The sequence below is a fragment of the Cnephaeus nilssonii genome (assembly GCF_951640355.1).
Source record: "Cnephaeus nilssonii genome assembly, chromosome: 22".
NCBI classification, from domain to species: Eukaryota; Metazoa; Chordata; class Mammalia; order Chiroptera; family Vespertilionidae; genus Cnephaeus; species Cnephaeus nilssonii.
Window position 1 is genome coordinate 12,501,884 of NC_137093.1, and position 27,360 is coordinate 12,529,243.

The 27,360-nt window shown below is 44.4% G+C and overlaps 1 protein-coding gene across 9 annotated transcripts in view; it reads right to left on the reverse strand.

Moving 5' to 3' along the window:
* Positions 1–1,116: 1,116 nt before the first annotated feature.
* MPHOSPH9 (M-phase phosphoprotein 9) overlaps positions 1,117–27,360 on the reverse strand; it is a 39,675-nt gene continuing 13,431 nt past the window's right edge. For 5 of the 9 annotated variants that reach the window (XM_079763128.1, XM_079763126.1, XM_079763124.1 and 2 more), the window contains 16 exons: positions 26,710–26,832; positions 26,102–26,562; positions 25,611–25,766; positions 24,520–24,607; positions 22,642–22,857; positions 18,274–18,321; positions 17,337–17,401; positions 14,731–14,832; positions 11,716–11,841; positions 11,163–11,338; positions 9,955–10,101; positions 9,054–9,174; positions 8,218–8,321; positions 7,332–7,567; positions 6,983–7,051; positions 1,117–3,947 (listed from right to left, as the gene is read on the reverse strand). In XM_079763128.1, the coding sequence (XP_079619254.1) occupies positions 3,837–3,947; positions 6,983–7,051; positions 7,332–7,567; positions 8,218–8,321; positions 9,054–9,174; positions 9,955–10,101; positions 11,163–11,338; positions 11,716–11,841; positions 14,731–14,832; positions 17,337–17,401; positions 18,274–18,321; positions 22,642–22,857; positions 24,520–24,607; positions 25,611–25,766; positions 26,102–26,562; positions 26,710–26,832 (2,349 nt within the window). In that variant the 3' untranslated portion in view covers positions 1,117–3,836. Of the gene's footprint in view, positions 3,948–6,982; positions 7,052–7,331; positions 7,568–8,217; positions 8,322–9,053; positions 9,175–9,954; positions 10,102–11,162; positions 11,339–11,715; positions 11,842–14,730; positions 14,833–17,336; positions 17,402–18,273; positions 18,322–22,641; positions 22,858–24,519; positions 24,608–25,610; positions 25,767–26,101; positions 26,563–26,709; positions 26,833–27,360 lie in introns of those variants that run through there. The other 4 variants (XM_079763125.1, XM_079763129.1, XM_079763130.1 and 1 more) reach the window with 4 other exon arrangements.

Here is a 27,360-nt window from a genome sequence, read left to right on the forward strand (position 1 = left end):
GGTATCTTCCCTGATGAAGGTCCATCTTTACCTTATCTGAGCCTGACTGTTGTCTTTTTGCATCTACAATAACATTTTGTTGGAATGTCAAAGTAATTTCCCTTTTCCTGGACCCCTCAAAACACGGGCAATGCTCTGGGGAGACTCCAAAGCCCCTCATTGTCATTGAGTTCATCGTTGACTGTGAACTATCTTGCACCCACCTAGTAAAAGAAGTGTGTGTCTACCATTTTACTTTTTATCCAACCCCAGAAGTTTCCCGTTTTGCTTTCTCCCTCCTCCCTAATCTATCACCAATGGATTTCATGTAGTCCACATACGCCTCCTCTTTTGATTATAAAGTGTACAACAAGGTGCAAAACTACCATTCTCCGGAGCATTATCTCAATCCGTTGCGTTTTTGCTTCCCAGCAGTTGTTGACAGGCTCAAATAAACTCACAAAAATCCTTCACAGGTTTGCATGTTTCTGACGTTGGCATCTGTCCCTATCAGGCTAGAGTTCGAGGAGGCCAAGGCGAGTTCAGATGAAGGCGGCAGGGCAAACCACCAAGGCTGTTCATCCGCCCGGTGACGGCATTGGAATTGGAGACCGAGCGGGCCAGGAAAGCCACTGACACACAACTCGGCCCAAAACTCTGGTGTGAAGATGACCAGAGACAAGTGAAGGTGTCCCAGCAAATCCTAAGCCCTCAGCTCCTTCCGGCTACCGAGAGGGGCCCGAAGGCCCAGGGAAGAGCTTCCGGGGCGCACACAGGTCTGCGTGAGGCCTCTGCCCGTCTGCCCTGAGCACCTGGACAAGTGTCTCCCTGACCCTGCCATGATTGCGCTCTCACCGGCAGTAACTCAGAGACCTTAACACCTTAAAAACCAGACCTTGGGCTCAGCTGGTGTAGCCAAGCGGTTGAGTGTCAACCTACGAACCAGGAGGCCGGGGTTCGATTCCGTCAGGGCACATGCCTGGGTTGCAGGAGGCAGCCAATCAATGATTCTCTCATCATTGATGTTTCTCTTCCTCTCCCTCTCCCTTTCTCTCTGAAATCAATATATATATTTTAAAAACACTCCATAGTTAGCTGGTGTGAATAAATACAGTAATATCACCAGACAGTTCATTTCCACAAATATTTATTGAGTGCCTGTTTGCAAGAATGAAGAGATGGTGCCTGCTCTCGCGGAGCTTACAATTTCATCCCTCCAATGTTGGATGACATTTAACAGCAGCTACAATGAGCACTTGGCTTTGTCTGTCAGTGGCACTGTGTGAAGAGAGTCTTCCTCATTATTCATCACTGTTACAGTGAAATTGTAAAACATAATTATCTCTGAAGTCTGCAGTCAAAGTGGTGACACGGTACATAATGTCCAGCCAGTGCAAACTTATGGCTTGATTCCTCCTCTTTGAGAGGGGTCTATTGGAATAAAAACACAAATCAGAAGGGAGGAGCTTGGAAACGCAGGGCCTACGGACACTGGTGTAGTTCAATGTGTTCTCAAACGCCTGCAAAACCTGTGCAACACAATCGGTTCCTTCGGACCCTGCCAATCTCACGACCCCTTGAGAGCCCCTAAGCGGGATTTACCTCTGACCCCTAAAGAGCTCTGGGTACACATTTATTTTTTAAAGCTTCTTAAAGACTCACAGCATGTTAAAATTTAATGAAAAATATTTGAAATATCTAAAATGTTGAATTTTATTACATATATCAGTGCAGAGTTCAGAATTCAAACAACATTCAGCAAAGCACCTGGCTTTTCTACTTTAAAAAGGGGAGCGTAAATAAATCTTCATTCATTCATCTGACGCGCAGTGGCCCTGCCTTACTGGCCATCACCTTGAGATGTTGCATTATGGAACACTCCAAGGACCGTGAGTTTCATTACATTGGCATTTTTTTAAGAACAGCCTATATTTATATCAAATAACCCTCAAGGCACCAAAGAAAAAAGTGCTTTCTTTAATCTTACACTCAACAGCTTATCAAGTTTTTTATTAGTCATTAAAAAAACATCACATACCAAAGGAAAGCTCATTTAAACTCCATGAAACCTCGTCTTTTTTTTTTTTGCTAAGAGGTCGAGAGAACATCTTGGACCACCTCATGGAGACGTCAACCAATCCAAGGTAGTTTTTAAGTCAAATGCTTAGAACACAATCTACTTTTCTATTTTAAAACATACCCAATAGCCACTTGAAAGGCCTATTTCATTCCGGACGAAGCTGAAATGTGCTATTTACTGAAAACACACTAAGCACCAGGCACTTGACAGAAATCTCCCGGAACGGAAGTTTCAGTCCACCACTAGCTGCTGAGGCAAGCACCCGGGTGTGGCCCAGGTCTGCCAGGCTCCGTCCCCTGCTGCCCAGTCCTACAGTTACTGAAGGGATAGGAGGGGGCGAGCCCACGTAGAGCTAATGATTTGCTTTTCAAAAGGCACTTGATTCTGTTACTGAGGGATTCTGAGTAGCTGGTCTTTACCCGGTGCAGGAGTGGGCGCTCAAAGGGAACTTGAGATCCTTGCCCGAGGGCAGCCATACACCCTAACGGAGGGACGGCTGGCTTGGTGCTTTATAACTAATTGCTACCAAGAGCCACGTGAGGCGGAGGAGAAGCTCAGAAGTAAACCAGAGTCTAATACCTGAGCATTTTAAGGGGACTCGACTGTGAAAGCTTGGAGTGAGTCTGTGTACAGACAGGAACCGAATGTGAACATGTGGCATGGGGTTCTGACTGGCCACCGAAAAGCGGGCAGCTGAGCAGCCTGGACTTGACCGGCCGTCAGGACGCACAGTGGCCAGTGCTGCTGGTCAGAGCCCAGGCTCCTGCCCACAAGCTGCTCCTAGGCGCCAGGTCCTGCCGGGCGGAGCTGGAGCCATTCACACACTCCCTTCGCTACCAGACGCTGCTCTGACTAGCCTGGCGCCCTCCCAGCAGCCCCTAGGGGAGTCCTTCTTCTTTTTGGCAGGGATGGGGTGGAGGGGTCAAATCTATGCAGAATGACTGGCAGCTGCGCCCGGGGAATGGAGGAAAGGGGGCTCCCTGTACAGCCTCACTGGGTGGTCCCTGAACTTCATCAAAGCTTATCTATCACTGACCGTCAAGGGCGGGACACAAGTTACATTCAGAATGATGGGCAGAGAGCTACAGCCCTCCAATTGTTTCACTTTCTCTAAAAAGCATTATATATGACAAAATGAGAAAATTACATATGTTTTCTTTCCTTACAAATAATAGAGTTTAAGGGAAACAAAATGAGTGAGTTATCCATGCAGTTTTGAAAGCTTTCCAGCGTTCCATTATTGCTGATATTGCCGTTATGACTAATCTAATATTCACTCTAAGACAAATGTGTCAGACAGGAATTGCATTAGTGCTTTTAAAAGCTCAGAACAACTAAATCCAGGGTGTGCTGTAATTTTTTTGCATTCAGCGTGGATTAGCCTACCATGATGAAAACTGTTCTGAAGCATTTATTTAAAATTTAAAAAATAATCATATTCACAATGTTGAACAAATTTACAAAACTGGTGCGCAGGTACCTGTGAAAGGATGAACACTATTTGTTTAGAGACCAGCTGCCTCCCAAGGTCACACTTCCTTATTCCTGATATAAACTGGAGACATATACTATTTAAAAATAACACTTTTTAAATAGTAAAATATACAAGATTCCTGAGCATAACAAAAATATCTTGGGAATATGTGGCCATCAGAGTATAAAAGAGCGAGTGTCATGATTGTAAAACTACGGTGGGAAGGGCTAGAAACAGTAGAAAACGCTCCGCCTTCCCGAGGACGTAATTACACGTCAATGCAAACAGCGGCTCGTTTAATGGCTACACGGGGCGGAGGTGTGCGGAGGAGCGCAGGACGTGGAACTTCTTCAGCGTCATGCGCACGGAGCCCAGCTCGCGGTTAATCCGCTCCAGACGGTCCTCCAGGGCTTCCTAGGCAGAAAGACCGGAAGTGTCATTAGAATCTACGCCAGGTTCACTGGCTCGTTACCATGAGATGGGCCTTCCTTTTGGCAAAAGAACAATCCTATATGATAAAAGGCTAATATGCAAATCAACCGAACAGCAGAACAACTGGTTGCTATGATGCACACTGACCACCAGGGGGCAGATGCTCAATGCAGCAGCTGCCCCCTGGTGGTCAGTGAGCTCCCACAAGGGCCTTACCACTCAGCCAGAAGCCGGGCTCAAGGCTGGCGAGCACAGCAGTGGTGGCGGCGGCAGTCGGACATCCCCCCGAGGGCTCCTGGACTGCAAGAGGGCGCAGGCCGGGCTGAGGGGACCCCCCCCCCGGAGTGCACGAATTTCATGCACTGAGCCTCTAGTATAAACATAAAACTATTTTGTTAACATCTTTATGTCACTTCTTTTTTCTTTTTTTTTTTTATTTATTTCAGAGAGGAAGGGGGAGGGAGAGATAGAAACATCAATGATGAGAGAGAACCATCGATCGGCTGCCTCCTCCAGGTCCCCCACCAGGGATCGAGCCCGCAACCCGAGCACGTGCCCCTGACTGGAATCGAACCCAGGACCCTTCAGTCTGCAGGCCGATGCTCTATCCACTGAGCCAAACCAGGTAGGGCTATGTCACTTCTTTTAAACTGCACAATGTGAATCAACTTTTCCACCACCCAAGTAACTTCGGCACCGTACCCTCAGCATGGTCACGAAGTGGGGGTTCTAGCAACAGTGACACAGGGACGGGAGGGAGCCCTAACCTAACCATGCTGAGCTGAGAAAGCACAGCCCTCCCCGAGTTAACAGACACCCGGCGGACGGGTGCCGGGTTCCAGGTGCTCACACAAACAGGTAACTTTCTTCTGACAAAAATGTCCAAGTTAAAAGGAAAAACATCTGGAGGAGACTTTTCCAAGGAACAGATTTCACAATGAGTCGATGAAACAACTGTGATATTAAAAGTACCTGGAATATATAGGGTGTTCCCCCCAAATGTATCCACACTTTAGCAGTGGATATCTCAATCCTGAAAAGGAAATATATTTTAATAAACACTGCCTTTAGAATTATTCAAAGTGTGGGTCTACATTTTGGGGGGACACCTATGTACTTATTATTTTCGATACTTTATTCAGTATTAACTCCAGTGGTATCCTGCAATAAAACTTTAGGATTTTCTCCTTAACGACTTTATTTTTTATTTTTCCTTAACGACTTTAATTATAAAAGGACCACATGTTCTTTATAGAGTATTTAGCAGACAGATGAGCAAAAAGCAAGAAGTGACTACTGTTCTCTTTACTCTTTTCCCACAGATGTACTCCCATCTTTAAGAAAATTTTAAAAAGAATTCATCTACTTCCAAATGTTTTTCAATTGAACTGGTCTTGTTATATCTTTCTACAACACTGTTTTAAATTAAGTGCAACATTCCATCAGATGGACCATATTTAACCTAGGATCTTCTAGTAGAGATGTAGGTGGCTTCTAATTTTAGCGATCACAAATAAGGTTGCCATAAATATCCTTAAACATATCTCCTTGCGTGTATCTGTGAGTACTGCCTTAGGAACCATTCCCAGACATAAAAGCGCTAGGTCCAAAGGGAGGCAGAGTCCTACCACGTGGGACAGCTGTCAGCCGGGCTCCGGGGAGTGTGACACCTCCCACTGCACCTGCAGGGTGTGCCGACACGCTTTTCCCCCACCCAGGTACTGTTTTTAAAAAATACCTGCCAATGTTGATGCTTTGGTTTAAATGTGTGGTTTTTTATTCATTGCTGAGGCTGACTACTTTTCACATATTTTATTTTGTTGCCCAATTTAACTTTTTCACTTACGAATCAGATACAAGCACCCTCAGCCCCTTTTTGCTGCCATTTGCCTTCACATGGAACTGAAAGAGCTTTGACATACAGGGTGGGCAAAAGGAGGCTTACAGTTGTTCAAATGGAAAATACAATAATAATAATAATAGAATAAGCTGCTCCGCATACCACCCAGTATATGAACAGAAACTAGAGCCCTTCAAGTTTCACTTTAAGAGCTCACGACCATTGTATAAAAATATATTAAGCAAATGTTTCAGACAGATTTAGGATCGGAGCACCAACATTTCTCCTGCCTTCCCAGTAAACTATTTTAAGAAGAGTTTTGTGTGTTGCGTCTTACAAATTGTTTAATAAGAACTTTCAGAACAGCAAAACCAATAAAAAGACTTAAAAGTCAGGTAAAAAGAGAAGTTAGGGCTCCAGGCCCTGGAAAGAGCCCGAGACTGTTCTGTGTCCGATTTTCCTTCTGGTGTTACAGTGCAATCTCGTGATGAGCTTCCCCTGAAGCCAAAGCCCAGAGAAGCCGACAGGCCGCTCCATAAGGGACACACAGTGCCGTTATGCTTAGATGTTACAACCTGAACAGTTTGACTGTCCTGTGGCTTCATGAACTTCCATTCTTGGCCACGCGCCTGCCCCACCGCCTGCTCAGTGATGGAACCCACCTTCCTCTGCGGCCAGGCCATGTGCTCCCACATTCGTTTCTCAAAAACATACGTGTGCGTTTTTCTTTCTTTTTTTTTTTTAAAAAAAATATATATATTTCTTTATTGATTTCAGAGAGGAAGGGAGAGGGAGAGAGAGATAGAAACATCAATGATGAGAGAGAATCACTGACCGGCTGCCTCCTGCACATCCCCTACTGGGGATCGAGCCCGCAACCCAGGCATGTGCCCCTGGCTGGAACCGAACCCGGGACCCTTCAGTCCGCAGGCTGATGCTCTACCCACTGAGCCAAACCAGCTAGGGCGCGTGTGCGTTTTTCTTGAAATGCAAAGGTAAAATCAGTTTTTAATACTGAAAGCTAGCATGCAGTTATGAAATATGCTATGATCACCAAACGCTTCCTGCAGAGGCTGAGTTCTGACCACCTGTGTCCACATGCCTAGAAGCAAGATTTAAAACCATCTGGTCAATGGGGGGCCAGCCTCCGAAGCGGGCTTAAGCTGAGACACCTCACCTGATTTAATCTCGTCTGCAAAGTGACTCGTCCTCCCATCGAAGGCATCCGACTGAGGGCAGCCTCAATCTGTCAACACAAAAGGCTTAACTAAGACCAGGAGAACTCGCATTGCTGCAGGGGTTTATCACAGAGCGAAGGGCAAGACCTCAGGCTCCTACGTCCTTGTCCGTCTCTTCCCTAAGTCCCCGTCATGATGCGCAGCGTCAGCTCAGCTCACAGGTGTGGCTTTGGTGTGAAATGCCCAGCAACTTCCTGGGGTGGGTGTCACTCACCGACTCCTCTGACTAGACCTTAGCCACAGCCTTAAGTTCAGAAAAAGAGGTAAACAATTTTTTGTTGCTTTTACCTGGTCTTTTTCTTTTGTAAGTTCATCAAAAAACCGTTCTGTTTCCGCCAGGGTCCTGATTTTCGCGGTGTACTCGAAGTCGTGGGTGCGCGCTCCGGCAGCCGGACACTGCGCACTACCCAACTCGCCGGAGCCCGCGGCGCTCCCCGGGACGCCCTTCGCTCCGCTCGGCGGCAGTTCGGGGGAAGAGCTATGACTTGCATGGGTGTCGGTGGCTTTTTCTGAATATTTTTTTTCTGTCAGAGAGAAAAAGAAATGCCTTTCATTTCTTATCAAGTTTTCGAATAGCTCGTATACACACTACATACGTTACCCCCTTCACTTTCTGGAAAGAGCTGCTACGGGGCCAAACAGCAATGAGGAGCAAAACCCTCCACCACGGTTACTCAGAGCTACTGAGTAACAGAAGCTCTGCCCTCTGTGGGACAGTCCTCCCTAAACGAGCCTCCGGAGACTCCCTGTAAACCTAATTAACTTCAGTACACTTCAGGAAAAGTTTAAAACTAAACAGCACATGTATGGCAACATGAAAGGGTTAACCTCTCAGGGGCCTACCCACGTGACTTCATCTACACTATCTTACACCTTTATTCCAAACTTAAGATATAAATGAGAAAAAGAAAAAGATTACCCAAAGCCAAAGCGGCCTTAAAAATCAGAGACTATACGTGGAGAGGAAGTGACGACAGTTAACAGCCCCCGTCCCTCCGTTTCCCAGCTTCTCACAGAGGATACCCACACTGACACAGCTGAGCGCTGGGAACGCTTATCTTTACCAAAACACTTAAAGGCAGGATATTATCATATTTAGAACCTTGGGAAGATACCAGACACTCACAGAATGAATGACTAAAACCAAAACTAAGAATTTTGTAGGAAAAGATACCTTCCGAGTCATCTAGAGGAAGAAACTGGAGTTGTTTTCTTGGATTGGTACGTGGTAACGTAGACACGGGAACAGTATCTAAATCATCCAAAAGTATATCAAATCTATTGAATGAAGCAAGTTACTTGTGAGAAAACACTGTCAACTGATGTTCCCTATCGCCACTAGAGAGACGAGCTGGCATCCAGGTAACTCACACACTGACATATTTTTAGAAAGAAACTGGTCATACAATTTTTCAAAACTGAAATCTAGTTTGTTTTCTAATACAAATCCTAGCTACATACTAGAGACTTCCAGTGTGGGTCTCTTGTCTGATCTTTCTAACCCCCCACGGAACCAGCAGGGCAGCTATCATCATCTCTGTTCTACAGAAGAGCAGGCCCACTGCGCTCGAGGAATTTCTCCAGGAGCCTCTGGGGCTGGCTCAGCAGGAGCCAGTGGCCGCCCCCGGAGCCACCTGCTGACCACATCAGTGAGGTCACTTCTCAGGAGCCCAGGTAAACTGACGCCCAGTGCCAGGGCCACACCAGGACAGCCCACGATCTTGTACCATAAACCTTTTCAGGAAAACAAAGAAGTATCGTTCTACAGCCAAAGCCAGGAGGAAGGGGCTGTGAGACGGTGCTGAACTTAGGAGTAGCCAGTTCACACCGTTACCAACTGTTTTCATGTATTATAGTATTTTTAATTTTTAGTATGACATTCATTGATATGATTTAAAGCCAGAGAGTTCCCATTAACTGAAAAATTAATGATAGCTAGAGGTATAAGTTGACATTTTTTTAAAAAATTAGTAATATACATATTTTATGCTACAATTTTAGAGAACTTACCGAATTGGACTGCTTTCGGTTTTGCTAAGCAGATGGCTAAATCCTGGGGACAAATTTTCTTTAGGGGATCGCTTTGGACTATAAGCCACAGTCACTGGTGTTAACATAATCTCTCTTTTCGCTATAGAAGAAAACGAAGAGGAAATATTCTTTTCCTTCTCTATAATACATGTGTTATATTGGCAGAACATATTCTTCAAAGAAATATAATTTCATTGAAAGCTTTTTGAAAGACAAATAAGAGTACAAAGAATAAAAATAAAATAACTCCTAACCCTGACACCAAGAGGGGACCACAGCCAACATTTTATACAGCAGACTGTAGCTGCGGCATGGGCTCAGAACTGGTTTTTCAGGATTTTAGAAGTGGACTGGAAATAAGATGGAAACGCCAGAGCCCCAGTGGACTTCCCTATAGCATAGTCATATAGGACTCTCCTCAGTTGTTATGAAAGTGAAAATTGAGGACACGGAAATCCAGTGTTCAGACTTGAAAACCATCCCTGCCATTGGCTGAAGAGAAAGGTGACTAGTGTGAGTAACCTTAGGTAAGTGCAAGCAAAGAAGCATCCATCGCTCTGCAGGCTGGCTTCCGTTCATGTTTGAGCTAATGTTTAATTAGATATTTATCAACTCTCTCAAACACTGTGCAGTGGTATTAATTGCAAAAAGTTTGCTGGACACACCAACAATCTCACGCAATAAACTTATCATTTTTTCAGTTACAGTCCGAGCATCTGTGCAGTCAGATCTCTTATTCTTGGAAAAGGTCACAGGTCATATTTAGGGACCTGTATTCAGAGATCTCCGGTGCAAGGGAGAGTGTAAAGGAGACGGGGAGCGTGTCCGAGTGTGCGGCTCGAGTGGCACCCGCGCCCGGAGGCGTGACGCTAGCTCTTACTTGGAGTGCTGGGCTTGCGGTTGGAAGGCGGCAGGGAGGACGACCTCTGCGCGGCACCGGGAAGCCTCCTGTGTCTCTGCTGGGCGCATTTCTCTGGGGACCGACTCGCACCGACAGTCGTTTCAGTTTGCCGAGGATTCACTAGTTCTGAGACAAGTGTAAAAAAAATCAGCAAGACAAACCCAGCTTCACTCATCTGCCTTTATTAACAGAAGTTCACCGGCAAGCAATTCTTCTCACTGTGTAGGTTACAATGATTATTTGCAAAAGCACCACGTTATAGATAACGATGCCTGATGAAGAAAAATGTGGGAGTTTATAATGCATTCATTCTGGTTCCCTGTTTACAATTCAAGGTAATTTTTCTTTTCAAGAGTTTATTTTTAGAAAGCAGGTCACTAATTTATTTACGAGGAGATACAGTTTTGGATGCTACACCGAAGATGTCAATGATGTGGTTACCAGGCCTGACCACGTGAGCAGAGAGGAAGCATGAGAGGAGCTGCAAGTACCTGGACCCATGAAAACCAGCATGAAGATGCTCTAGCCCCTCTGCTGGGTGCTCGGGAGCCTAGCAAGGCAGAGCAGGAATGGCCCCGCTCACTATGAACATCAGGCGTCTGTCACAGCTTCCTGGCGTGTGCAAGTAAGGCAAACTGATGCAGAAATTTTCCACATATCACTAAGAATGCCACAGAAATCTTTAATAATCAGAATGTAACACGTAATCTGCTTTTATAAAAGGCACATGTTATGCCATGACTGATAAATTATTCACTAGGGATTTGATTATCTATGAAAAGGGGCTGAAGCAGCAATAAACTAAACTAACCTTTTATTTCATCACTGGGGGAATTCCGTTTTAAAGAGAAAGTAATATAGTTACGAGGAAAGGGAAAAAACCTATATCTCTATAATCTATCTATGCATATAAAAGCCTAAGCAACCATTACGACAGATGGACTCCTTGACTAATCGCTATGGCGATGCACTGACCACCAGGAGGCAGACACTCAATGCAGGAGCTGCCCCCTAGTGGTCAGTGTGCTCCCCCAGCCAACCTCCCACGGCCCACCAACCTCCCGTGGTCCCTCCCCCACACTGGCCGGCCCTGATCGGCCCCAATCACCAGCCAAGCCAAGGGACCCCACCTGTGCACAAATTCATGCTCTGGGCCTCTAGTATTAAATAAGAAATAAAATACTTACTATTTGAAGTGTCCTCTCTCTCTGTCTGTGTGCCCCAATTTTTAAATATTTTTTCTTCCTCAAGTTCTTTTAAAGCTCTCATGATTGGTGTGTCTGAAGTCTCTCTTTGTTTTTTTACCAGTAAGTTTGTTGGTGAACTTCCAGGTGAAGAATCCTTTTCCGGAGGAGAATGGTACCTTAAATAATAATTGTAAGAAACATAGTGCTATGGACAGAATATTGTGCCCTCTCCCCCCAATTCATATAGAAGCCTCAGTCCTCAGTGTGATGCTATTTGGAGGTGGGGCCTTTGGGAGTTAACTGAGTTTAGATGAGACCAAGAGGGAGTTAGTGCCCCAATAAAAAGAGGAAGAGACAAGATCCCTCTCTCTCATGTGCCAGGAGCACAAGAGGGGAAGCTCTGCACAGCCTACAAAAGTGAACTGTCCAGAGAGCACTAGTCTCTCAAAGTAAAATAAAAATCAGGTCCTTAAAATTGAGACATTAGGAGACAAGGAGATGGCTCTAGGAAAACACCACAGTCCCTAAACATGACCTTCGACAGTCATCTCACCCAGGAACGCCTGTTTCCTCCACTGCCGTCCTGTCAGGCACGTCCAGGGGCTGGCCGGTGAAGATCGAATACTCCGCCCCCGGGATCAGCCACTTCCGCCTGCTGACGTCAGAGGTGGCCAGTGTGCTGTGAGGGTGAGGAGTGTTGTGGGCGTTACAAGGTTTGTGCTTCCATTTAAGCTGAGCACAGATGAAAACACCTGGCTTCAAAAGAGTACCCCCATGCTTCCATGGAAACTTAAAAACCGCAGGTAGCATCTCTCAATACGTGAATTCTACATCACGGTTCTAAGATCATTTCACGTTTCTGTTATTGCTGATCATAACTGAGCCTCAGTTGAGACTCAGGGACTGGTACACCCACACACCTCCACACACCCCCAGCGGAGAGCACCCTCTGCATTCCACCAGCCCCGGGACAGAATTTTCTGCTCGTCACACACTGCTACTGAACACTCGAAACAGAGCTACTACGACTGAAGAACCAGCTTTTAAATGTGTCTTCATTTTAATGAGGTAAGTGGTCTCCTTTTCTCCACACCTTCTCCGCCCTCGTACTGGGAAGGCCACACGCACAGGCTGTCCTGGCCTCTCCGCGGACCTGCTCTGCTCCTCCAGCACCACCGGCCTGGTCTCAGCAGGAACCGATCCTCCAAAGACTCCTCTGGCGCCCTGCGCAAGCTCGGCCTCCCCTCTCCTGCGTCTCAACCCCTCCCAGATTCTCTAGTCCCGCTCTACCTACCCTGGGGTACACCCCGACTCCCTTCCCAGCTCGCCCTCAGTCACAGCTGACGGCAGCCAGCACCTCGGCCTGGGCGACGACACTGACTTCTCGATACGTGATATGTCACTACAAAATCACTCTCGCCATCTCAGCCGGACACCCAACACGGCTGGCAACAGAGCTCTCTGTAATGGGCGACTGTCTCCTGCCTTCTCCTCTCTCCTCTAACTGCTCAGCCCAGCCTAGACCACCAGAGAGAACCTCGCATGACACTCCAGAGAGAACCCGAAACCAGGAGACCACGCCTGCCTTCCTCTCTCTGCTCGCTTCCCTGCCAACACTTTTTAGGAGTTGCCTCTTCTACCTATTTACATTTTAACCCCAGTCACTTCTTTTCCTCAACTTTTTAATATATATATTTTTTATTGATTTCAGAAAGAAAGAGAGGGGAACATCAAATGATGAGAGAGAATCATTGATCCGCTGCCTCCTGCACGCCCCACACTGGGGATCGAGCCCATAACCCGGGCATTTGTCCTGACTGGGAATCAAACTGTGTCCTCCTGGTTCATAGGTCCATGCTCAACCACTGAGCCATGCCAGCTGGGCATCAACTTTTAAAATAAAAAACATGTCAAACAGTCTTAGAAGATTACAAAGAAAACTATAACAAGCACCCGCCCACACTCAGTTTTAACAAAAGCTAACATCTTACCCTACTTGTTTGTAGTTGTAAAACATAGATACATGGTATGCTTGTGTTTTTTAGGTTACATCCAAGTTATAATGCACACATCCCTGAGTGCTGCTATTTCTCCTCAGCATCACCTCTGAGGCTGATCCCTGTGATTCAGAAGGCACTACCGTCTTATTTACCCACAGTGTGAATGAACCACCAGTCACACATCACCCTTCCTGGTGGTGGGTGCTTCCCTTCTAATGGGCTGCCCTTCAACAACGCTACAGTTAACAGGTCTAAGGATTCCTCTCGGGTAAGTCTGTAAGAGTGGAACGTGGAGTTTGGGGTATGTACACCCTCAGTCTCACTGGAGACTGACAAATCACCAGCCCTTTCTGGCTGCACCAATGGTCAGCCCAGCCAGCAGTGTGGTTCCTATTTCTTCACATCTTGGCCCAACTTCACCATGATTAGATCTAAGGCTGGCTCGTCTGAGGGTGTGAGTAGCCTTCCATTGTTGTTCTCATTTGCATTTTTCGGATTACCAGTGAAATTAGCACTTTTTCATTTTTATTAGTCATTTAGGTTTCTTTTCTGTGAGCTGCTTGCTCATATTCTGTGATTGCTTTTCTACTGAGAAAGTTGTCTTTTTCCCATTGATTTGTAGGAGTTCTTTATATTCCGGATGCTAATCCTTCATTGGTTCCTATCCTCTTTAAAAACATGAACAACTTCCAGCCTGCAGACAGCACTCAGGCACCAACCATCCGCATTAGAAAACCTTGCTTCTTCACTTCATCTCGCTCAGATTTTCAGAGGGGACACTCCAGATACAAGTGGGGTCCTCTGGTGCCTCTTCCGTCTCACTCTCCCCAAAGCTACTGTTTGTTCTCTCTCAATGTTCAATTTCAGTTATTTACATAATTTTTCTTTAATAATTCACTATGTTCTACCAGCAAAGATCTAGGAAAAGTTTCTCATCTGACAATTGACTTAGGTTAAAATTCACAATTTAACAATCTTTTTCAAGTAACCATAGTTACAAAGTTATGATCTACTCATTAATACTCTTTATTTACCCCAAAAATCATAAAAACCAATTCTAACATGGGAAACATATTCTGTAAATGTATCATCAAGACAATGCTGAGATGATGGCAAAGCTAATTCTGAAAAACAAAGAAAAAAATTCACACAAGCTAATGAAAATCTACAGTCACAGGTCTCTCCACTAACGTGGGAAGAAAATACCTGGTCCTTTAGGGCTAAAAGACCGTTTGAGATACTTTAGTCCAATGCCCTTGTTTCTACAGATAATAAAACTGGGCTCCAAAAAAACTCAGAGATTTGCCTAAGGTAACGCAGCTGGGCAGAGTGAAAAACAAGAACACCCTCCTCTCCTCGCTCCCAGTCAGACTCTCCTTCCTCCTTCCTCCTTCCGGGAAATGCCTCTGCAGGCGCTTGTGCGCTGGCTGAGAACGAGACGTTTTTACACATCAAATTCTCCGTGACATTAGCCCCGACGTCCTCATGATTCAGACAGAGGAGCTTCTGAGTTTGACAGAAGGGCGCACCTGTTTCTAGCTCTGCGGAGATTAAACAAAGTCACTTACTTGGCACGTGAGGGTCCCATGGGAGCTCTAGAAGTATGACGAAGACTTAACATATTTTCATGCTCCACTTGCTTGACCTGAGCTTCAAGTTTTGAGATCGTTCTGATTCAAAGCAATAAAATAAATGTAAGTACATTTCATCAAATTTAAACAGCTCAATTACAAATTACTGATTTAACAGATCCTTCTAGAAAAAGGGAGAAAAGGAGCTGCAAGTCCATAAACCTTTTCCCAGTAAAATTCCATTGTTTAACTTTACAAAGCTGACAAAGTAAGGAAGAGTTAAGTAGAAAGGCAAGTGCATTCAACTCTACAGAGGAGCACTCATCCTACAACTGAAGGAAAAGGAACAAAATAGATGGACTTAATCTAGCAAGTAAAAAAAAAATTATAAATTTGACTATAGATCAAAATATACAACATATAAATTAAATATAAAATAAATTCAAATATTCAAATAAACTGCAATTCTAACATGTTTAATATGTACACATCCAAGCACATGAAATATAGATAGGTAACACTTCCACAGAAGAGGAAGCAGGCTTAATTCCCAATAACATAGGCACTAAAAAGAACTAGTTTTAACTATGCACCTCATTGAATTTGTGCCATGTTCAGAATAAGAGCCCATTTTCTTGTGTTTTTTTTAAATATATTTTATTGATTTTTTACAGAGAGGAAGAGAGAGGGATAGAGTTAGAAACATCGATGAGAGAGAAACATCGATCAGCTGCTTCTTGCACACCCCCTACTGGGGATGTGCCCGCAACCAAGGTACATGCCCTTTGACCGGAATCGAACCTGGGACCCTTGAGTCCGCAGGCCGACGCTCCATCCATTGACCCAAACCGGTTTCGGCTAAAAGCCCATTTTCAAGTTACCACCAGAAAATAAGTACTGTGGCCAATTAATTGTTTTGAACATGTCTTGCAGTCTTTGTTCTTTTAAACTTTGCACATGTCCTCATCTAATCTTTTTTTAATCCTCACCCAAGGATATTTTTCCATTGATTTTTAGAGAGAGTGGAAGAGAGGGAAAGACAGAGGGAAATATGTTTCTCTCACATCGATTGGTTGCCTCCTGCACATGCCTTGACCAGGGCCCGGGCCAGGGAGGAGCCTGCAACAGAGGTACGTGCCCTTGACCTGAATCAAGCATGGGATCCTTCAGTCCACAGGCCAACGCTCTTTTTTTTTTTTTTCCCTTAAATAACATATTTTGCTCAAGCGCTTTAATTTTATTTATTTTTATTGATTTTAGAGCGAAAGAGAGATGGAGAGATAGATAGAAACATCAATGATGAGACTCATTGATCAGCTGCCTTCTGCAAACCCCCTATTGGGGATCGAGCCTACAACCCAGGCATGTGCCCTTGACTGGAACCGAACCTCCGAACCTTCAGTCCGAAGGTGGACACTCTATCCACTGAGCCAAACCAGCTAGGGCTGATCTTTTTTTTGAAGGTAAGAGTTCCGTACTTTTTTAAAATGTTTTTTTATTGATTTTTAGAGATAGAGGAATGAGAGGGAGAGAGAAACATCGATGATGAGAGAGAAACATCAATCACCTGCCTCCTGCACACCCCCTATTGGAGATCGAGCCCCAAACCCGGGCATGTGCCCTGACTGGGAATTAAACCAGCGACCTCTTGGTGCATGGGTCAAAGCTCAACCACTGAGCCACACCGGCCCGGCCTCATCTCATCTTTTAAACTCAAATTCTTACCTTTCCCATTGCAAGGAAGGTTTGAAAAAATTTCAGATAAGGCTGCTAACACTGGAACTGAATGAGCAGAGAAAGTCAGCATTCCTGTCCTCCCTACGGGAAGTCCTGAAGAGTGCGGTAAAAATCTCCAAATGAGGGACATTACTATCCCCAAATATAGAAACATGCTTAAAAGCCAATTAGAAATATGGAATCATTTGCCACTGGGACAATTTGACTCTATTCCTACCTAATTAAGCAAATCAGATCATGAATATAGTCCTCAAGACAGGTCTTTAAGAAAGCAGATGACCACAAATAGGTGGGAATGCTGTTTTGGGGGGAGCATAAAAATATTCAGAGAACTAGACTGCTTCTTAAAATTCTTTTCAATGTTTTAATATCATGTGGATGTTACCTATCCTGAGAAAATACATAATGTTTGGGGAAATGCGCCCTCTCAGGACCAACCACTGATATATTCTAATCATTTAAATATCTTCGGCTACCTCGGCCAGTGTGGCTTAGTGGTTGAGTGTTAACCTATGAACCAGGAGGTCACAGTTCGATTCCCAGTCAGGGCACGTGCTCAGGATGTGGGCTCCATCCCCGGAAGGGGGCGTGTAGGAGGCAGCCAATCCATGATTCTCTCTCCTCATTGATGTTTCTATCTCTCTCTCCATCTTTCTTCCTCTCTGAAATCAATTTTTTTAAAAAGTTTAAAAATCTTTGGCTAATATCAAATGTATTTCTATGTCAGAAAGATTAGGATAAGATCTAATCTCAAAATGCTTGCAAATCCTCAAGAAAAACTTTCTTTTCATCACTTTCAATATAGACACTTATTTAAGTGCTAAAAAACAATTAGAGGTGTTTGATTAGTAAGACAATGCATTTACCTTTTCAAATCAGAAATCTGAGTCTGTGCATCAAGCAATTTGTTCTCGGTTGTATTTAATGTATCCTATGAAAATAAAGGAAAAGTTCAGAAAACTGAAGTATTCAAATGTAGTCCTTTTATTTAAAAATGCAAAATACAAAACTAGCCTAAGGCTGCACCAGAGAGCTACAAAGAAAATCATGCAGATGCTCAGCAGTATGGCCTCCACCAAGCCCCAGACAGAACTCCCGGAAGAGGATGGCTGAATGGATGCTGGTTCACAGACAGCTGTGGGGCCCGGAGGGCCATGTGCCCTGCTTGACTGGAAACGGTCCAGTGTTAAATGGACACATTTTAACCACGAACCTGACTGAAGTCTCAGTAAGTAGCAAAAAACCTCTGTGATGATGAGGTTTCCAAAGTAAGGCCTGGCCCCTGACCCCCAGAATTCCTGGTGGCCGGGCTGGGCAGGCCCTTTCACTAACCTTCAATAATCTCAAGCCGCACTTTACGCAGCAGAAATACTTGGCTCCCACTTACAGCATCATTGTGGGTTTCACTGCATGCAAATGGTAGTTCCCCAACAGAGCTTTAATCAACAGTTCAAACATAATAGGTTCAACCCCACAAAAAGCCAATGCTTTGAGAAACAAAACTTTATATTTAAATAGTATTAATTATTTGCATCTGCATAGTCTCTTACTCTTCTAAAAATTTCATCTCACCTCAAATGCAACAGCCATTCGATAAATATTTGTTAAATGAACAAATCCACCAGACAGTGAGTTACAGGTAGATATCTAAAAATAAGCCTACTGACCCAGAGAGGGTAAGTCAGCGCCAACAGCTACGGGGGACAGGGCGAGGGGGCAGGGGGAGGCCAGGGCCCTCGGCTTCCAGCCCAGTGCTCTACGCCTCCACCGCAGCCCAGAACATGAGCAACGAACCGCTATTACCTTCACTCTTTCGTGTTCTCTTCCCAGGGACTCATACTCTCCTAAGAGCTGCAGGAAAAACAAAGAATTGCACCAGAAAATTAAACATAATATCCACCAAAGGATACGCTCTAACAGTGGCTCCCAATGTGGGATACACGCCCCACAGGGGGGCAATTTGATTTTTAAGCGGGCAATTTAATTTTAAGGGGGACAATTAGAGAATGAGTTATTAACAGTGATTTTTTTGCATTTCTTATGATTCTAGGGGCCTCATATATAGTATATCTCCATATATATACTAGTAAAAGGCTAAGCAACCGTCTGACCGGTAGCTTTGACGTGCAATGACCACCAGGGGGCAGACGCTCAACACAGGAGCTACTGAGCTACGGTGCCTTGGCAGTGGTGGTTCTTGGGTGACGCACCCCAGAACCAGAGAGGAGGGAGCCTAATTCCGGAGGCAATACCCGAGAACTGCCCTCTCGCAATCCGGGACCCCTCAGGGGATGTCAGAGAGCCGGTTTCGACCTGATCCCCAAAGGCCAGGGCAAGGGACCCCACCTGCCAGAGGGACCCACTCACTCTGCAGACGCCCTTCGAGCCGCAGCACCGCCCCAGATGCCCTTGGGAGGTTGGCTCCGGGGCCCATCTCTCCCAGTCCCACCCCGCCAGCCACCTTCTAATTAATTTCCTTTCAATGTGCATGAATCCGTGCACCAGGGCACTAATAAATATATATTGTGACATATTTATGCATTTCAATTCTCTATTATGTTTTGAAACTTCATTTGGTATTTTTTCATATCACTTCATATTATTGCTTAAATATGTGTTTATCGATTTCAGAGAGAGGAAGGGAGAGGGAGAGAGATAGAAACTTCAATGATGAGAATCACTGATCAGCTGCCTCCTGCACGCCCCAACCTGGGGATTGAGCCCACAACCCAGCCATGTGCCCTTGACCAGAATCAAACCCGGAACCCTTTAGTCTGCAGGCCGACGCTCTATCCACTGAGCCAAACTGGCCAGGGCCATATTACTATTGTTTTAACAATTTCTTAGTGATTTTTTCCTCAGTACTTCAACTGTCCTTTCTTTCTTTTATTTCTCTCTTTCATGGATGCCGTGTTCTCTGGAAGCTTGTTTAGACCAAGTTAATGGCCTTTTAGGCTTCCTCCATGTGAATAGGAGTTCACTTTTTGAATAATAAGAATTATATGTCACAGGGGGGGCACCAGGATTTTAGAGGTGCTTAGGTGGGGCATGGCAAAAAAAAAAAGGTTGGGAACCACTGGTCTATAAAATAACTGCCCATACTCTTCAAAAATGCCAAGTTACGCCCCAGCCAGTTTGGCTCAGTAGATAGAGGGTGGGCCTGCGGACTGAAGGGTCCCAGGTTCAATTCTGGTCAAGGGCAAGAACCTCAATTGCAGGCTCCTCCCCGGCCTGGGCCCTGGTCGGGGCTTGTGCAGGAGGCAACCAATCAATGTATTTTTCTCACATTGATATTTCTCTCTGACTTCCCCTCTCTCTTCCACACTCCCTAAAAATCAATGGGAAAATGTCCTTGAGTGAGGGTTAAAAAAAAAATAAAAAAGCCAAGTCACGACAGGAGAAGGTTAACACAAAGTTTCAGATCAAAGGCAATTGAAAATCCAGGAGAAGTGAAGACAAGGCGTGGCCCTGGGCTGGGAAGAAGGCCATGAAGGAACAGTCGGACGCGCCTGCAGCATCTGGATTTCTGCGTTGTGATGACTGCTCTGTGGCTATGAATGAGAAGCCCTCATTCTCAGGAAATACACTCCGAAAGCTAGAGGCAAAGGGGCGTGATGTCTACGACCTACTCTCCAATGGCCTGAGAGAAAAAAGATTATGTGCGAATGGCAAAGTAGAAATGGAAACATGTTAACATCTGATCCTAGGTGAAAGGAATGACAGTTCTTGCAAGTTTTCTGTAAGCTTAAATTTATTTCAAAATAAAAAGTAAAAAAAAGTAGTATCAGTCAATACCCATTGATCAAAAGATTAAAGTGTATTTGTATTGTTCTGTCTCAAACTGCTGCATAGTATTCCTTGCTAAATTAGTTCCACAGAGTAAGGTACCATCCTGAAAGTATAATATAATTAGGTAACTTACTTAAAAATAGCTATGTGAGCCTCCTGGTTAAAGAAGACAGATTTGTCACAGTTTCCTTTTTATCCTGGTTCCACTATTAACAATGGAGCCAGTAAAGAGAACACAGAGGTAACAGCTCAGTGGAAGGTTCAAATGAAGCCGTAGCAGGGCCTGAATAAGAGAAGCAAATGGCAAGTAGGTGACCTCCTCACAACCCTGGGAGGAGCAGACTGAATCCCATGGGGGTCAGTGGTGGACAGGGCGGAAGCACAGGGCAGACACACGGACCTGGCCACAGTCCTCGGGTAGAGTGGTCAGAGTCCAGGTCCCTTCACATCCCATACAGCGGCCGGCTGTCCAGCCTGGACACTGGACACAGGTGACAAGAACAGGAGAAAAATGCAACTCTGGAAACCCAAGTCTGACAGGGAAGGAGAGGCGATGGGGTGAAGAGAAAATGACTGAAGAAAAGTCTTTAAAAAACCCAACCTGACTCCTCCCCCCACTGCCCCGGAGCCCACTGCTCACAGTTTTTGGTAAATCCAGACTATTCTAAAAACTAAGTAAAATGTGACTAGAAACTGAAGTTTTCAGATACAGAAGGTCTCCAAAGGTATCTCACATGCATTTTCTTTCTCAGATGTGCTCTAGCAAAACAAGGATTTCACCCATGAGGGTCACGCAGGACCCATACAGCAGGGTGGATCCAAGGAAGGAAAGAAGCCAGGACCGGTCCCAGGAGGAGGCGGGGCCAGGCAGGAACCCTGCACTCAGACCTCACAGGCACCAGTTCAGTCTGAAGTGAGGGTAGTGTGTGTGCAAGTGGTAGGCATATGGAAAAGTGGGCAGACAGAAAAACAGGGCAACTATCACTCCTAGGAAAAAGAAAGATTGTAAGAGAAAGGAAATGTAACCAATGCACACGGCAGCTTAGTTCTGAACAGTATTTACAAAGATGTAGAAATGCTGAATACTGATCTAACTATAAACAACAACACACATATTTCAAATTGAAGACAGCTAACTAGAAACCATACCATCACTTTGTTTACTACAGGAGGAAAAATGCTGCTGCCGATTAAAATGCAACACTGTGGTGTAAAGCTGCCCCAATTCCAGAGCCGTTACAATGGGAAAGAGAAGGCGCCTTAGCATCAGTTCAATATGTGAACCACATTGGGAGCAAATGGTGTAAGAAAGCTAAACTGTAACGGTGCACAGAAGGAAGTCATATACTGTCTGATTTGACAGGGGAAAAAGCAAGAATAATGTAACTTTCCTATTTAGAAACATGGAGGAAAGTGCTGGAAGAAACAGCTAAAAGAGCTGATGGTAATGGCCTCCAGGGGAGGGAACCCAAGGTACAGAAAGGGGGGAGGACTTGTTTTTCATTTCCAATTTCGCTATTTAAACCATTTACCTGTGTTTCATGAAAATAAAATTTAAACCAATTTGCCACAGCATGGATGGACCTGGAGAGCATTATGCTAAGCGAAGTAAGTCAGTTGGAGAAAGATAAATATCACATGATCTCACTCATTTGTGGAATATAATGAACAACATAAACTGATCCAGAGACAGAGAAGCATCGATCAGACCGTCAAACCTCAGAGGGAAGGCAGGGGAGGGTGGGGGTAAGGGGACAAGATCAACCAAAGGACTTGTATGCATGCATATAAGCCTAACCAATGGACACAGAGACCAGGGGGGTGAGGGCATGAGCTGGGGGAGAGGGAGGGGAATGGGGAGATAAGGACACATATGTAATACTTTAATCAATAAAGAAAATTAAAAAAAATTTTTAAACCAAAGCAACAAGCATCAAACCTAAAGCTACCAGGATGAAGCTTTCAACAGTCAAAATACTTTTAGATTTTTAGGAACCATGACAAGGGATATTAAGAAAAACTTAGAGAGGGAAAAAATACAACCTGAAACCTACACCCACATCAGTGCCACACAAATCCAATTTTAAGTGAAATCAGAGTGAAGAAGTTTCAGCAAACCGGTTCTCAATCTTTGCCCTGCCAGACAAACAGATGTTGGTTTCAGACCGCTCCCAAGTGGGCCTGCCAGAGACAAAGGCATGCGTGGGAGGGAGTGACAGCATGGTCTCAGAGCTCACTTCCTGCTTCGAGAAAGACCCACCCTATACCGTGGGAAGGTATTTGCAGCTACAGCAAAGTTATGTAAAATAAACTAAAATCACAAGAGCTTGTAAAAGTACACAACCTAGTTACTTTAACTGAGCATATCACCAAGTCGCTTACATCTTGAAACATTTTGTTTTCCTGTTTCAGTCTGGCGTCTTTGTCATCTGAGAGTTTGTACGCATTCTCAAACGCTTCCTCCAGATCCTGCAGCCTACACTTCAGTCGAACGATGGTGTTGTCTTTTTCTCTGTTACTTGTTCTCATTTCCTCGATGCGTTCCTGCAGAATTTTAGAGGCACTGCTGGCTGCACTGAGGCGCTCTCTGAAATCACTCTACAAAACAGACAGGATAACCAATTGTCTTTAATAAGAAATAGATGTCTCACCCGCCGGCGTGGCTCAGTGGCTGAATGTCGACCTATGAACCAGGAGGTCACGGTTCGATTCCTGGTCAGGGCACATATGCCCAGGTTGTGGGCTCGATCCCCAGTGTGAGGCATACAGGAGGCAGCCGATCAATGATTCTCTTTCATCATTAATGCTTCTATCTCTCTCTCCCTCTTCCTTTTTCTCTGAAATATATATATATATATATACACACACACACATACATACATATATATGTCACTAAAAGAAAAAGAAATAGATCTTTCAATAGCAGCTAATAAACTGTGGGCATTAAAATATAATAAAGCAAAACATAAAATGGAAATCAGCAAATTTAATTTTTTAAAATATTTTTATTAATTTCAGAGAGGAAGGGAGAGGGGAGAGAGATATAAACATTAATGAGAGAGAACCGTTGATCGGCTGCCTCCTGGATGCCCACCACTGGGGATCGAGCGAGCAACCTGGGCATGTGCTCTGACCGGGAATGGAACCTGACCCTCTGGCACACAGTTTTGACGCTCAACCACTGAGCCACGCTGGCTGGGCAGTAAATTTACTATTTTGCTATAGCCTAGGGTGGAGACCAGAAAGAATTAGGCTACCATGAGTTGATCATAAAATGTGAACTGAAAACCACTGTTCAAGGCATTCAGATTGTAGAACTCACCTGTGGATCGCTTTAGTGAAGAAAAATAACCATGGCTATAAGAGAAATGATTCTGAAAGTATAGCTTGAATTTGTTGCCCTACATTCACATTTAAAGGTTAAAAAAATGCATTCCTTAATAGGAAAATAAAATTCAAGATATATGTTAATATTCACTCAATCATTTCTTAAATATCCACTAGGTACTTCGCACTAGGGTGGCTAGAAATGAAGATTAACATGAAGGACAAGTTCTGACTTCATGAAGTTTAGAGTGTAGGAGGAGACAAAGATGACTAAAAAACATCAAAAACAAAGAAACAGCATATAAAACATAACCGACACTTTCCACCAAAACATTGTTTATAAGGTTGTGTGTAGAAGAACAGAACTTGGCACTATATAAAAAAAAATTTATATAGTTAAAAGCAAAAGTTTATGCATTTCTTATTATTTATATAAGAAAATGGAACCCTGGACGGGTGGCTCAGTTGGTTGGAGCATCGACCCTGTACATAAAAAAAAAAAAAAGGCTATGGATTTGATTTCGGGTCAGGGCACATACCCAGGTTGCAGGTTCAATCCCTGGTCGGGAGAGTACGGAACACAACCAATCGATGTTTCTCTCTCACACTGTCTGTCTGTCTGTCTGTCTCTGTCTCTGTCTCTCTCTTTCTCTCTCCCCACCCCTCCTCTAAGCATGTCCTTAGATGAGGATTAAAAAAAAAAAAAAAGACAGCCCTAGCCAATTTGGCTTTGTGGATAGAGCATCAGCCTGCGGTTGCTCTGGTTTTGGGACTCAATCCCCAGTAGGGGGCGTGCAGGAGGCAGCCAATCAATGATTCTCTTTCATCATTGATGTTTCTATCTCTCTCTCCCTCTCCCTCCCTCTCTGAAAGCAATAAAAATATATTTTAAAAAAAGACACAAGAACAACAAAAAATAGAATACTTACTTACCACTTCTCTTTCTAGTAGGTTATTCTTATTTTCAAGTGTCCTCACACGGCTAGTGGCTTCATTCAGAGCACCATCTAATTGACCGCATCTAAGACCATAAATTGAAATGGAACAATTGGAAGGTCAAGCCCTCTCCCTGACAAGTGTTTTATAACCCTAACCGACTCCCTAGTACAGCACGTAACAAACACCAGCTCTCCAAGACTCGGGATGCCGCTTTCGTAAAATGCATCTGGGACCTGATGACAGTATAGTGTCAGAGAAAATAATGATTTAAAAAGACCCCTAAGAAATATTAAGTCAACGAAGCAAGACATGAACAGATACCTCCTTGCACACCCATGTTCACAGCAGCATCATTCACAGTACCAACAGGAGGAAGCAGCCCAAGTGTCCATCAGGGGATGGATGTAAAACTATCCCTAGTGCAGGGCCATTCTCCCCTGTGTTCCTACAGCAGTTTTAACAGGATAATTGTCTGAGTACAAAAATGGGTTGAGCACTGCCCAAGGGCACTAGTCATCCATCCATCACCTTCTCATCAGGGGTCCATGTGTAGCACTAATCTCCCATAGTGACATTCCTTGACACACACAAGGTCTGCTCAACTGTTTCAGCATTCAGCCCATAGGAAGCACCTGCGTGCATGTCAGTTATTAGTGTGTTCTAAGAGGATGGTTCAAATCTGTAAAAATAATTACTTAGGAAAACATGTTTTTGGTATTAAATTTTTTAAATCTGCCTGGCCAGTGTGGTTCAGTGGTTGAACGTTGACCCATGAACCAAGAGGTCACTGGTTTGATTCCAGGTCAGGGCACATGCCCGGTTGCGAGCTCAATCCCCAGTAAGGGGTGTGCAAGAGGCAGCCAATAGATGATTCTCTCTCATCAGTGATGTTTTGATCTCTCTCTCCCTCTCCCTTTTTCTCTGAAATCAATAAAAATAAATTATTTTCAAATCTGAGGCACATGATTTAAAAGTGATTTATCATCACAATATATTATACTTTGAGGAAAATAATACATCCAAGTTGGAGAAGCACTAACAGTTAAATTATATTTTTAAAACTATAGTTAAACTTTAAGGTTTACCTGTCTACAAGAATTTGATTGGTTTTCTTCAAATCTTCAACTGCAGACATTCCTTTTGCCTCCAGCTTCTGTTTCAAGCTACTTATTTCTGATTCATAATAAGCTCGAAGATCTGCTATGTGCCGGGCCTGCTTTTCCTTCAGGTTCTGCCTGACACTGTCGGCAGGAGGGAAAGGCTTGTTAGGAGAGTGTCTCCTCACTCTCTGTCCCAAAAGAGGAGCAAGAACAGTCATTCTCATGAGCAAAAACATAGCCTTTTCCCTTTGCACTCAGAAAATACAGAAAATACACAAGTTGACCACTAACAAAGTAAAGAAGAAAACAGACATGGATTATTTAATTCTTAGATGGTCTACCTTAGAAATTCTATCTCTCTTTTTTTAACTTAAGATTTTATACATTACTGAAACTCAATAAAAATCACTTTCATCATTTAAGCAGACACTACAGAAAATCGATTAGCATTACAGGCCATCCACTGAAATACATACTTAGACAATAGCACAGGATCTTCCAGGGAAGTCAATGAAATGCATTCTGGGACACTGTTGGCTGTACCTGGAAGCTGGGACTGACTGACTGAGGCTGCAGTTACCATGACAGTGTTTTCTTCTTCCACGGTGTTGACCGAGAGGTCGTTACTAGTGACAGTATAGACTGAGGGGAACGTGGAGCTGGTCCTGCTTTCGTTTGGGAATGTGTGATTTTTCCAAGAGGCCACTGGCGAAGCTTTTGCACGTGAAGGGCATTTGGGGAACCCAGACAACTGAGAGGTGGCATTACTTGCTTGCGAGAACAAGTCTATGTCAGAGTGACTGGACACGCTGGGCTCCAGAACAGAGTCTGGCGAGAAGGAGATCCTGTCCTGGAGGGCATTCAGAAAGCCCGGCGGCTGAGTCCCCGCCAGCTGCTCACTTGGCTTCATGTGTAACGTTGGGTCCAGAGTCAGCACCTGGAAATAGGCAGATAGATAGCGTGGTTCTCCCTCCGCATGGGCTGCTGTGGAGGTGAGCGGCCAGACCTCCCGGGGAAACGCACTAAAGCCCAGGCAGGGTCGGAAGCAGCTTCGCTCCACCCCGCAGAGTGCCGACCACGTTACCTCGGGCGGATGGTTTGGGCTGGAAGAAGTGAGATTCCTCTCGGGTAACTGCTTGTTTTCCCTTTGCTTTTTATGGTAAATATCCTTCAGTGACGGAAGCTTCATCTCATTACTAGTATTAGACTTAAAGACACGAAACAAAATTATTTCAATGCTATTAGCAAGGAAGGAAAAGTTTTCTGAAATCAAGATCAGCACCATACGAGATTTTTTTAAAGATTGTCAATAAAATGAGCTTTGTGCTGTCAGATTTATAATAAAGGTTTGGAAGTCAAAACCTATTACAATGAGTCTCCCTCACAATGAGAAATTTTTCCTATCCCCCCAACAATAAATATTAAGGGAATCATCTGAACCTAATTACTTAATGGCCTAAAATACTTTCAAAGAATAAAATCATTGGAAGTCCCCTCTCAAAATGAGAACGAGGTTCTGAGATAAGACAAGACTTCAGAAAGAAAGAATGAAGCAAGACAAGGACACTTCTCTCCAGATTGATTTCCTGTGACTCATGGGGACAGCTGTCAAGAGGTGCAGCTCCTCATCTATGTGGTTATGTCACGTTAGGAGCTGGCAGACAAGAAAAGGGTGTTTCTACAGCTTGACCTCGGGGCTCCGCTGCGCTGGAAATAATGCAATGCGGTCTAAGCT